General features: G+C 35.0%; 1 protein-coding gene across 1 annotated transcript in view; it reads right to left on the bottom strand.

Moving 5' to 3' along the window:
* The window catches only part of LOC145664045 (BTB/POZ domain-containing protein KCTD3), a 44240-nt gene extending 36532 nt beyond the window's left edge, over positions 1–7708 (bottom strand). The window contains exons 1-2 of the mRNA XM_081730370.1: positions 7344–7708; positions 2292–2605 (exon numbers count right to left, since the gene is read on the bottom strand). Coding sequence (XP_081586496.1) covers positions 2292–2605; positions 7344–7402 — 373 coding nt within the window. The 5' untranslated portion in view covers positions 7403–7708. The remainder of the gene's footprint in view (positions 1–2291; positions 2606–7343) is intronic.
* Positions 7709–14002: the final 6294 nt, after the last annotated feature.

Genomic DNA, 14002 nt, shown 5'->3' with positions numbered 1-14002 from the left:
TTTGCTTGTGGATCATCCCACAAAAGGGCGGAAAGACCGAAAGGTTGCGACTTGTCAAGGTATGATCGACACAGTTAACCGCAATCTTATTAAAAAATAAATTTAAAAAACGCGCGATGAAATCTGGTGCTGCAAATACAATCCTGCCACTAAACGTCAAACGGCCGCATGGATTGCAGAAAATTCGCCATGGCCGAAAAAATGTTGGACTTGAAACTTTTTTTATAACTAAGAGGGCTTTATCCACAAAGAATTCGTACCATAAGGTCAAACTATGAATCAACAGTACTACAAAGGCTTAATGAGCAGGTTTTTTCAGAGATTTCGGCATGTCAGACCGGTCATGACTATTCTTTCTCCGCAACAATGGCCTTGCTCACAACGCAATTGCTGTGACGCAGATATTAAAGCGCGAATATATATAAGTCCAAAGTGAAAAGTCTTGACTCTGCTCCAGAAAGTCAGCAGTGTTTGTCGAATCAGATAAAGACGATTCCTAAAGGGGACTTCTATCGAAGAATCCAAAGACTGTAGGAGCATGTAAATAAGTGTATGAGCTTACGAGGGATGTATACTGAAAAGTAAACAATAGAATTGGCCATTTGTTCCAATAAGTACTTTAGTAGACGCTCTAGGTATCACATTTTACAAGTATATAAATGTCATATAAAATCGGTTATTTCCCCATTCTATGACTCAACTGCCAGAAGTATTCTCTAATGTAGACACTGGTTGTCTATGCACAGCAGTTGTGATACAGCCCAGGTGGTCTGAGTGGCTAAGTTGGACTTCAAGAATGATAGAATGTATGGCTCATGGAGCGGACTGGGTGCCGTACTAGCTAACATACTAGCATGCTAATCCAGAGACCTGGGTTCGAATTCCTGTCCAGTCCTGCATTTTTACTCTTTGTATAACAACGACGGCACCTACGCGTACGTGAAGGGTGAGTAAATGGTTTCACTTTAACAAAAATGTACCAGACACTTTCCTCAATCTTGAAATTAAAATAACAAATTAAAGATCACTAACATAGCTGGGCCAGAGTGCATTTTATGCCGAACAAATGATTTTATCACTGGATGTGGCATTGGAGGAATGGAATCACTGTCACTGGAAAAGGTACGGAATTGGTAATTTTGTTCTTCCTGTTGAGAATGTTGTTTTGGTGTTTTAGCGCTTGGTGGCACTGATATTATCTCCTGTGCTGTGGTTGGTTGGTTGTGTTCATGTCACTGATTGGTTGTAATGTATTCTTGACTGATCATGCTGTATGTTTGAATGTTTTACGTTGAAGATGTGTCAAGCGTGGTCAAGTGTGTTAAGTGAAGTCAGTTCCGATGTCGTTTCATTCCTTTGATATTGTTGAGGATTTAAGTAGATAATTTTCGAGTTTCGTTATTCAGATTCCTTTTTTCAAACATGTCTGCGATACTGAACTGAATTCGGCAGACGCAAATTTAATGTCGGTCGAATGTGCCGTAGTCAGAAGTGGATAGTATTTGCTGTGAAACCAATTAAATATTTTTCGAGTGTGTAGCGAGAACTCTCGCAGTGCTGATTCCCTTTTAGAAATTATTTCTAAGCAAGTATATCCTGACTCCGTTATTATTACTGATTGTTGGAAGGGGTAGGTGGATTTGGATGAGGGACAGTGGGCTCATATGACTGTGAACATTGATCGTCATGCTACATTGATTTATAATTAGGGGTGAGTGTTACTTTATTTTATTTATTTATTTTACTTTTTTGCATTTTTTCCTTCTCACGTTAGATTTACAGTAGTGGTTTTATTATTCATTGTTGTTTTTACTGGTTCTTGAGCGGGGGTTTTGGGGGGCAGAAGCCCCTTCCCCATTTAGATCTGAAAATTGATAGTCACCGTTTCACCTGAATTGATTTCTCGGAATAGTTTAGCATCAATTCTCAAGGATATTTCCATTATTCATACCAATTGAAGAGTAAATTTTTGGTGAGTGTGGTAGATCATTTGGTTATCAATCGTAATCTATTGTCGCTGTTGTGATACACCTTAGTTTGCTGGTGCGAAGTTAGATTACGATTGCTTATTAGGTGGTCTACAGAACTTGTCCAGAATTTATTTTTCGATTGCTTCGATTGATGTGATCATTTTTAGCAATTGATCTCTGAACTATTCCGAGGAATCGGTTCCAATGAATGTTCGGCATAAAGATGGATGTTTGACTCTTACCCATAATTGTTCCCAGAACCAAGAGCTCATTGTGTACGCTTTTCAATTCAAATTACAATAATATTATTTGATTACTTACATGGTGGAGGAAGGTAGCCGTAGAACAATACGTCTCCACAAGAAGATTGGCTCAAATCTTCACAAAGGATCAGTCTCTTTACTAATGGGGCAATTCCGTAATACTCAGCTTCATGTCGAAGTGCTCGAATATCCACGCTCTTCAGATCAATATCTCGTGTCCTCAGATAATTCAGAATAGTGGCAAATAATTTCGGATCACGGTCAATGAATATGGCCCCTGTTTCATCGCGAAAGCTCGATATTCGTCCACTGAGCAATGCTGTGAAAAATGAATCTGGAATCCACATCAAAGTTTGACGAGACGTAGAAAACCTGTGAAGTATATAATATTATATTACATAATTATTAATTCTAAATTGCACATATATATCTACAAATTATCAGAAAGCATCTACATACCGAAGCAGGGTTTCTCACTTATTTGGCGAACACGGAATTCCCTGACGTTTCCAGGTTATCATTTACAAATTTCCAGGTGTAAAAATTTCCAATAGGTGAGGCCGGGGTAATAAGAGACAAAAAAAAAAAAAAAAAAAAAAAAAAAGTGATTGTAATAAAAAAAAAATGAAACCTGCTGATGTACTATATTAACACATTTTTCCAGTTGCTTCTTCATGCAAAAAAAAAAAAAAAAAAAAAAAAAAAAAAAAAAAAAAAAACACGAAAAATTTTGTCAAAGTCAATAGGGGTAATAAGAGACAGGGTTCTCACTGCTCATACAAAAAGAACAGAAAATGGGTGAGAGTTTTAAGAAACATCTTCAGAGAATTCTTAATAATTTACTTTTTTTTCAGATCTGAAATATGTACATATGTTTCCGAAATATCAAGATTTAAAAAATGAAATTCAAAAGTTCGTTCCGAAAATTTAGTTGCCTGAGTATTAATCAAAAACCATTAAAACAAAGTATAGTTGAGTTTTAAGTAATATCGATACATCATGGAAAAAACTCACACTACTAAATAAAAAAGAATGCTGACAAGAAATTTTCTGGAGAATGTCGAAAATGAACTTAAAAATTGCCTAAATTCGCAATCAAGAAAAAGCACCGCATTTGAAAAAGTTTTAGATAACTTAAATGGATTGAAAAAGCTATTAAATTGTAATCATACAAGAATAGAACATTGAAAAATGTTGTAAACTTATTGTTGATCAAATTTTATGTAAAATGCAGCCTATGTAAAAAGAAAATACTTTTTTTCGAAAAATATCTAAGATGGGTAAACCTTTTACGATGTACAGTCGAACGAACATATGGAAAATGTGCAAAAGAGATTGGACATGTTATGCTAGCCTACGTAAACTCCAAGTTAACATTTAAAAACCTCATAAAAATGTATAGGCCAAAAACAACTGTTGGCATATAGGCATGGGTTTAACAAATGTTAAGAATAGTCCTACAAACACCTAGGCCTACCAAAAAAAGAGGAGTCATGTTTAATCTTTCTGTTTTGGTTTCAAAAGTCCTTTTTCACTTTGCTATAAACACAACGAATTTTTTTTGGAGCTATCATCTGGAAATCTGGAATGGCCCATTTCCATTTCCATCCACTTTGAAAGATCTATAAAACACAAATTTGGATGTCACTGTTTGAATGTCATTACAGCCAGGCCCATTGAAACCATTTAGTCTTTTTTTTTTTTTTTTTTTTTTTTTTTTTTTTTTTTTTCAAGAATTTAACTTTGCACGGTCCTTCATCTGGGAAAGCAATAAGCCTCCCAATATATCAGTCAAGATCATAGTACACGGCGTAATACATTTCTAAGCAAGATTCTGCTCTGGTTGGATCAATTTCTCCTGGCAAACTTTCACCAGTTAATGATGAAATTAGTTGATCCAAAGCATATTCTCCACTGTCACTACCTATGTACAGACTCTGACTGGATTGCCAGAGTAGGAATTTTCCTATTTTTTTCTATATACAAAAAACTAGCAGGTTATACTCGTCATATGCGCTAAATAAACAAAGCTGAACTGGGGTAATAAGATATGCCCTCAATTGACCTGAAATGCAATATTTCTGAATTTTTCAAAACTTCACATCAATCTTCATAATCTTAGTGACAAAGTTACATAGCGGTCATTTCCACATTTGTAACTCCCTTTTCACAATAAAATTTTATTTTAAAACAGTCACGAACTTTCGTGGTAAGTTTAATGTGAAGGTATTTTTGCATAGCGTAACAACAATATAAAAACTCATATTAGTTCATAAGTACAAGTGGGGTAGGAAAGTAAAGGTATTGATGGTTCCATTACTAATTTTTTTTTATATAATTTTGATTTGATATTTAGGGTATTTTTGGGCCGTGTCTCTTATAACTCCTGTCTTCCCTACAGTGTAAAAAAAAGCAACTATAATTTTTTTGACCAGAGGGTTCCTTATCTACTATACACGCACTCGTAACAAAAGCAAATTCGCCCCACATCCTTATATTGATAAGAAACAAAATTCCATCGTCATAAAATGAGCAATAAGAAAAAAAGATTACACAGATGGCGAAAGATTGCATTATGTTTTTTCCACTAATATATCCGTTATTCTTGTGTTTAATAATAAACAGTATTCTTAATAGTGGATAAGCAGAATTACAGCTAGGTGGGAGTCGCCCTGTAACTTTCTAAACTATTATTATTGTCTGGAAGAAATATGGTTTATGTGTCGCAGGGTAGATCCAGGCATGTGGGACCTAACCACTCTACTCTCTCTCTCTTTTATATATCTATCTATTAAAATGCTATAATAGCAACAAAAGCGCCTCAACTCCAACCTATAAACTTTGATTTACGGATATTTGTGATTTCACGTTTAACAGAAACAAATATTTTAAACTATGTGTACTTTAAAAAAAAATATTTGAGTATACCTTTTTCACATATAAAATTTATTCTTTTAAAATAATTGTTCAAAGCCTTTGTATTTTAATAAGTCTTTTCCAAAATCAATTCAAATGAATTGTGCTGCCATCTTTGGAGTTCTTTTAAACTATACGTTTGTGGGCGTGTATATGTTGGTGGTCAAACCTTTCGACAATGAGATCTCGGAAACTACAGGCTCTAGAAAGATAACGTTTTCAGTGATCGATTGCAAATTTTGTGTAGATTGTACAATTCCAATTCAATATTTTTTAAAAAAACATAGTCATTATTTCTTTATTACATTTTACGGTTACACTGGAAGTGTTGAAATTAAAAATGAAAAAACTAAAGCATCATATCCTACACATTATATATTCCACCACACAATTGTATACAGGGATTGCATAGCTCTAAGGCCAAATAATAATGAAAAACGAAGGATAACTATTTCTGCACTCTAACAGTAAGTTGAATCTTTATTGTTTGGAGTGTTTTGCCCAATGAACACCATATATCACTGACATAATTAATTGTGTGTGTAATGTATTTGCTTATTACATACTGCATGCAAGAAGAAACAAAACACGGGTTAAATTCCAAAGTTGGGCGTCCATTTCCACGAAAATTTTTAAAATTTACAGGAAAGATATGGATAATTTAATCGTTTGTGCTTGATAATATATAGGAGTCTCGAAAAATCTGTTTATTTGTTATATATAAGCGGTTATAAACATGGGACTAGACGGCGAGCGTAGGGAACTACTTGGCGCAAGGTAACCGAACAGTTGCATTGTGGGAAGGTAACGAGCATTTTTGTTATCAACATGGCGAATGTACAAGGGCAATGAAGTAACAGTTTTAACATTTGTGAATAGCACGGATTAATGAACCTAATAACAAATTGCAGAAAATGTGGAAAGGAGATTACACCGAAAAAACCTCGCGAAAGCGGACGCCCAACTTCGGAATAAATGCCCAAAACACTGATCATACGTGAATTAAAAACTCCAACCGGAAGTAGGCTCAAATCTTGCAAACGGTGCGAGATATTAAAAAAGTAATCGACAAAATCCCCCCTTTATGGTATCCCTTGCCAATTTTTATCAAGACGTATTTCACTTGTGTTTGTAAAGGGAGATGTACAGATGTGAGGAATAATAAGGAAATTCATGCTCGTATGTGAATGATGCGCTGTGTAGACAGCGCAGATTCAGCTAGTATATATGTTAGTCTTAATATGTCGTAACTTCTCTGCGGCACAAAAAACGAAAAAAAAAATGGCAACTTGCGAATTTATGACGATGTCACTTTAGATTAGGCGAAGATCACTATGAATCGTTAGTTTCAAAAATGAAATCTTTCAGTTTAACGTCCCACGTCTATGCCCGTTAGGGTAAAGAAGAGGGGCATTGGGATAAGTTTACAATGTCCGCTCCAGCTGGTATACTCACTAAGAAACGAGAAATCACACACTATTAATTTTCTGAAAATGGATCAAAACTTCCCTACGCTAACCCGTTCCTACCCCTACCGTACTATACCATTTTAAAGTGGCCCCACTTATCGATGCGCGGCAGGAGCGCGTATTGTAAGTTTACCCGGGATACTTGATATGTTCCGTGTGATTAAATGGAGGATAGTTTTCGAAACAAATATATAAAGGTTAATAACTATCTTGTTAGCAGAATGATATAACGGAAGTAAGAGCATATTTAGTGTTTGACCACCTCAAATTGCGTACACGTGATTACAATTGAGCTCAAGTTTCAGACTATTATTCAGCTAGCATTTGACCCAAAGGTACCACAAAAACCTTATCTGGTTAAGTATTTTGGTAAATTACTTGTATTTCTTTCTTCCAACAATAACCTGTTAATCTACACTCCGAACGTCATGTTTCTTTCGCTTAAGTTCAGCAAACATCTTATCGGTTTGATACTTTCCAGGTGATCAATGGATAACCTGTCTCCAAATAAATCGACTTCTTGGAATTTCTCATTCGTCTGTCCTTTAGTCTGGAATGAACTAGAAGTACATAATCAAAAAAGGAATCAATGCACCATTTTAGAAATAATAAATCATTCGATTTTCGATTGCTTCTTACTAAAGAAAAACTTATTTTGATTGTATTATTTATTTAGAAAAGTATTCCAAGTTTATCTAATTCAACAGAATAAGTCACAGGCGTACCTTGTTCCACCTACATTGAGGTGTACAATGTCTCCACTGTAAGTTGAATGTGCAGCCATTGGACGATGTTTACAGTTATTTTATTAAGAGCGGTAACACACTTGTGTGAAGTTCAGTGCAATACGTCATTATAACATGGCATATTGGGTTACCATCCAAGAATAGACAACTTTTCCATAATGTAATTTTAAAACATTTTCAGTAACTATCATACTCGACACAAAATTAATTTAGCTCTTCTTGATGTTTTTCTTATCACATTCAACAAACGAGCTGTTATTGATGCTCCACACTTTCTAATTCTTCCGACATTCCTTTCCTTCACTTAGTACTTCTTCTTCGTTTTCTAATGTTTATAATCCTACATAGTGTTGCCAGTCCTACTAAAATGAAAAAAAAAAGAAAGAACTATGTATTGAAATCTCTAACTGGCTAACTAGAGTGGAATTAATCTGATATTGGGCCATGAGAGTCATTCTGATTCCATTCGAATCAGGCACGTAGCCAAGGGGGGTCCGGACCCCCCTTCGAGACCAGAGGTGGAAAAAAAAATTAAGGAAGGATGAAACAAAATGAAATGAGAAAAAGGAAGATCAGCTTAAAAAAAAAAGAAACAGGAACCTTTTGGTTACTCTTTCTTATGAGGAGATTTGTATTATCTGAAATACATGGTGGCGGGGTGAGCGAGATATCCTGGAAGAGTCAGGGAATTTGAAATTTCTTGAAAAGTTACGGAATTCTCAGAGTTTCTGCTGCTAGTCAGGAAGATTTCAAGCGTCCGAAAGCATAGTGCCGTTGTGTAACAGCGTGGACATTTTTTATCATAATTTTTCGTCATCGCATTCTTGCAGTAATAAACATGTTATTTCAAAAACAATTTTGTACTGCTCCTTTATTAACCTGTCATTTGGAACAGACAGTAGTTGACGGAATAATAAAAACAAAACAAAAAAATATGTGGAAAGAAAGTTCTGTTAACATTTAATTCAACACAGAAAGGAACGGACATATTGTAAAATATTTTACAAGACATTATTGAGTATGTACTTTACATAATAGTTGAGGTCATAATGAAAGGAAAATTGTTATATTTGAATGGACAGAGGAACAACTTAAATATTGTAAGACCTTTTTCAATACTTTTTTTTATACTTTCACTCGAAATTTCTTCATAGTTTGTTATTAAAATACTTAACAACATATCCTCATTTTATTGTTCTAACAAACCAATATATGTTGATAGTAAAGTAGTTTAGATTTATCGAGCTCCTTGGCCTTCAGAGGTTAATGTCATGCCTCCCCCCGCTACGAAATCCTGGCTAAAGAACCAATATATGTTCCAGTAAAATAGTTTAGAATGGTCGAGCTCCTCGTATGGTGCCCACAGTATTTCATGTCACGGACCTTCCCCCTCCTTCACGAAATCCTGGCTACGTGCCTGATTCGAATCTTTGAAAAACTCTGCGTACAACAACGCAAATCAAAAAGTTCAAGAAGTTTCTACAACTACTATGCTGATTACATTAAACGAAATCGCCTAGTTTGTGTTGCGTTGACTCAAACTATTACTGAATAAGGCTCCATCGTTTTCCATAATAGAAACGCAAAATTTTATAACCTTATGTAGAATCGTTTTGACGTAGGATTAGGATCATACTAAGGTCTGACTACTGAAGGAAATATATGTTAGTCGAACTCTTTAGTATGGAACTAATCAAGCTTTAGAACGACTCTGCATAAGGCCCTTAGGCCGTGTCCAAAAGATACAAGTGCGCATTCGAAGTATGCGGAAGTGAGGTCACCTAGTGTGCGTCATAAGGTCCAAGTTCACAAGTGAGCGAGTGCATAGTGCGTAGTGTGCGAGGATGTACACTACGTTAGTATACTTGTGTGCTTAACATGGCGAATTACCTAATAAAATTTTAAAAGGCATATTCTTAATATTTTTGTTGAAGTAAATATATTTGTGGGCTAATTTTATAATAATTAACTTGATAAACATACAAATTAGTGAATTTACAAGTGGGGTATAAAAATATTACGCAAATAACAAATGTATTTACGTTATGTTCTTTGTGTATGCAATAGAATTTAAAATCGTATAGGGAAAACAACCAAATAGTTTCTTTAATAATGCTATAAAGACATTTGTGCTTAAATACTACATGGTTTATGTAGCTTAATTGAAATAATTACACTATCGGTAATGCGGCTATTTGCACGTAAATGACAAATTTTAATGGCGTATGAATTAAAATATTAAGCTCTAGCATAGAGCACCATATCATTTCTCTACGTAAATGACTTATTTTAATTTCGTATGAATTAAAATATTAAGCTCTAGCATAGAACACCATATCATTTCTCTATAGCTGCAGCTACAACAGCAACTGCAAATGTTAATTCGTACATAGTTTTAGTACATAATTTTATAGTTTTGATTCTAAACGAATTCGTTTCAAAGCTACCATATTTCCTTGCACTTGAAAGAGACTGTAATATACGAATTACCATACATTGTGCATTTTTGACAGGTACCGAAAATTGAAATACAGATCAAAAATTCCTTTCTCCACATCTATGAAAGATTTCACAAATTACTCCTGGTAAGTCTTTACTTTGGCCATTTCATTTTTTTTATTCTTCTATTAAGTGATTTGATCTCTCCGTTCCGGTTTGAAGAACTTGCCTCTTAACCCATATACTGTACATAAGTTAGTAACTAGGTTGGTTCCTTTCTGTACCAAAGTTTAATATTTAATTCACATAGTATTGCCAAGCGAGTGTTAGCAAGTGAAGACTGGTTAGAACACTGCAGAGCACTTTCTTTTCGGTCTTTGTTACGAATCGGTCTATTGAACGATTAATTGAAAGAAATGGCCAAAGTAAAGACTTGCCTTCCTCTTAATTCATATAATCCCATTACTGTACCCAGTATGAAACTATTATGAACAAATAATTTCTTCCGTATAGTTGAACAATGAGAGCCATTACATTACATACTGTATTTTTTTCATAAAACCGTCTCTTAATTTTCATAAAATTCTTATTATATTTTAGTAGTTTTTTATGTTTATATTTGGACGAAGGGATTTGTTTCGTTACTGAATAACCATTTTCGCAGTGGGAAGCATCTGGGAGAGAGAGCGGGTATATTTCAAGAGAGATGTAGGGCGCCGAAAGCGTAGTAAAGTGCACGTAAATGTTGAAGAGTATACAATATACAGAACTCCATCAAGCGAGCTTATAAGGTAGTAATCTTACATTTTTTGTTATTTTTACCATATTACTTTAATTAGGGTTATCTACCTTGAGTATACATTATCCTTATAAATTGGAATTTTATAGCGACAAATAGCTTTTTCCTGTAATTTTTGGTCCTCTTGTTGTTACCACTTCTTTCCTTGTCATCCTTCTATGTATTAACTTTTGTTGTAGATTAAGAATACGGAGACACTATTTCGATGATTTCCAGGTAAAATCAATAAATTCACAGTGAATAATAACATCTAAGGAACTTCAATATTAGCGCAATATGGTAGAAATAGTCCAATCAGTATGCCTGAACTGAAAGAATACAGTAAAACTACAACAATTACAGTGTCATTGTTGTGTGATCTACCGTACAGGAAGCAATTATACTCAATATGAACTCTCTCCCAAAGTAATTTTGAGCCACATTATTTTAAATACCGTTCCCCTCGGTGTCCTAACGCTCTTGTAAGTTGCCTACTTTCACTTGAAATAAAATTCCTAAGCTGCTTCACAAAAGTGTCGTCAGCGCCCTAACCACCAGTGCTACTCTTCTTTCAGAAGATTATTAAATATTCCCTAATAAAGTAGAATATCGCCAATAGTTTAGTGTGCTTTTTTTGTGCTGTTACGAGTTTATTGTGCACATAAGACAACACGCACACATATTATATATGTATTTCCTTTACGGTCCGCTCTTGTTAATCTGCGCATGAAAGACCCAAAATGACAAATATTTGCAGGCACGGCAAAGCTGAAGCTGTTGGCATACATGAAAGAAACTCGTAAGTCATTTTATGGTTACCCCATATTGTCAATCTGTACTGTATATTTATCTTTAAAATAATTGGTAAGTCATTCATCTAAAGAAAAAAAGTATGTTAATTTTTTCTAGTACGCGAAATTCTCTCTTCTTTTGTTATATTCCACCACAACGAGGCGCTGTAACAAAGTGGTGATCAAAAGCTAATTTTACGAAGTGTACACTATTTAGTGTGCACTCCATTTGTAGACTTCGAGTGTGTATCCTCAAAGTGTGCACTATGAACTTTTGGACACGGCCTTAGTCTTTAGTTTGCGATAGTCGGTATAGCAGGTACAGGATAATTACTTGTTGCATTATTGGATTAATTATACTTTACATGGTCAAGTTGCGCTTCGATAAGTGGGTTCACTCCAAAAGGAAAAAATGAAATCTTTAAGTTTTACGTCCTACGCTTATGCCGGTTAGGCTAAAGGAGACGGTGCTGATGAGAGATGAATGAAACGGTGGAATGAAGAAGAAAATGGGAGGAAACGGGAGACCCCGAGAAAACCCACGCACACGGTGTTTGTCCACAACAAAGTTCACTTGGCGGGAGCAGGGTTTGAACCCGAGACTCCAAGCACCAGAGGTGAACGCTCTACCACTGAGCCACCGCGGGCCCCTCACTCCAAAAGGATATAGTAAAGTAATGTAGGGTAGAGTATAATGAGATCGGAACTATTACGTAGTAAGGCAGAAATAAAAAGGGATTCGCAAAGAGGATACCTATTTTCAAAGCAATAGGAAATTATTTCCGTAAAAAATTACATTTAGAAAGCCGAAAGCTAATTTCAAACAATTGTCGGTCTTCTACATATAAGCATATGCCCATGCAAAAGTCATTATTCAATATTAATTGCTGCTTTTCCTTTTTTTAAATTTTAGTTGCTATTTAGCTCTAATAATCTTATTTTCTGCTAATACTATTCATTTCCTGCTTTCTACCATAAAAGAAGTGTGGTGGTGATGTTAACAGTTTAAAGATCAATTGTTACATTAATACTCAGTTGCACCAATCGAAGATTAATCCGTGGATAGGGATTAAACTAAAGATAATCATCGAGGCCAATCAAACATATGATATTACATGACGTCATGTCGTGAAAGTTATAGTTTTTTACAGCTTCCGATTATTCGTGGATAAGTTAATCTTTTCTTAAAAACTGTTGGTGCAACGATGTAAGATTCTTATCCAAAGATAAAAATAATCAACGGATTATCTTATTCGATCTTAATCCTCGCTTGGTGCAACCGAGCATTTGAAATATTAAGAATAATCAAGTTTTAACTCGTGTTGTTTTATTTAACTCAGGAGTAAGTGGCAAAGAAAAATAGTGAAAGTTGCACTTATCCAACGAGGGTGTGTGAAACGTAAGCTGTGAAGTTTTAGCAATTAATTTTTAATCACTCTTTGCATACATTTTTAAAAACTAGAATTTGTTCTTTACGTTGCTGATCGTTGTGTACGAGAGGGGGCTGGAATATTAATGAAATCACCCAGAAGAAATAAAAAATTGAAACATATCATTGTAGTAATTAGAAAGGTCATACATTGTGAACCTCTCATCCCGTATATGATCATTTTATCATTGTTATTTCCTTTGTTAGGGTAAAGTCATACCGAAGAGACCTCGCGGTCGAGGTCGAGGTTTAAGTCGCGACTCCCTCGATGTCTAGGTCGCGATGTATGAAAAGCGCACATAGCGAGAAGGTCGCACCCTCTCTGTAAATTCTCAGTTTGAGGAGAAACATTACTGTGACTCGTGTGAAATTATTCCGTTAGTGCATAAAACCACATTTTGAAATTGAAAGGACCAAGCAGTTTATAAATAGGAATGAACGTGAGATGAGACATGAGAAATACCAAAGTATCGTCTCTTGTTTCGCAAAAATATTTGAGTCTGATCTCTTATCCATCTCTATCAATAAATCAAAGACTTTTACATTTAAAAATAAAATCTGTGAAGAAATGCCCTCTTTCAGTACTCAGGCGAGAAATCATTTCCCAGTAAAACTTAAAAAAAATCAGGTATGTGCTTAGTTTTTGAGGTGGAGGGGGTATTAACTTCAGCAAATGAAGTTTCGTCATTGTAATTCCATTATTCGACGTTTCCTCCCTATGGATACATGCCTTCTTTACAGGTATTTCTTTACCTTATATCAGTAACGAATTTAGATTTTTTTTATTAATCTCGGAATTGGGGAAGGGGACCTGGACTATTAACCGTAGATATGATTAACAGTAGCTTATTTTTTCTTTAGAAATTCCACAATTTACGGACTTCAGCCCGAAAGCCCCTTCCCTGTAATCACCACTGCCTTGTATAATAATAAGCGACAGTATAATTCTCAAATAAATATGAATAACTTATCTGACATTCACATTTCAGTTGCTATTTTCTTCCATTCTCTATTTAAAACGCCTATTATGATGTTGTTTGTGCCTCTTATCCCATATTGTTCAAGTATCCACCAACTTCCTTTGAAGTACAAAGACAGTTGAAAATCCCGTGTAGTCTGTAATATGTCCTTAAAGTTGCAGTTCTTGCATTCTCAATTGAGCTTCTTCCCCAAGAAATTGTGTTGTAGGCAATGAATATGG

Source organism: Thermobia domestica, chromosome 11 (genome assembly GCF_964235325.1).
Source record: "Thermobia domestica chromosome 11, izTheDome1.hap1.1, whole genome shotgun sequence".
NCBI lineage: Eukaryota > Metazoa > Arthropoda > Insecta > Zygentoma > Lepismatidae > Thermobia > Thermobia domestica.
This window is presented reverse-complemented; position numbering and strand designations above follow the sequence as displayed.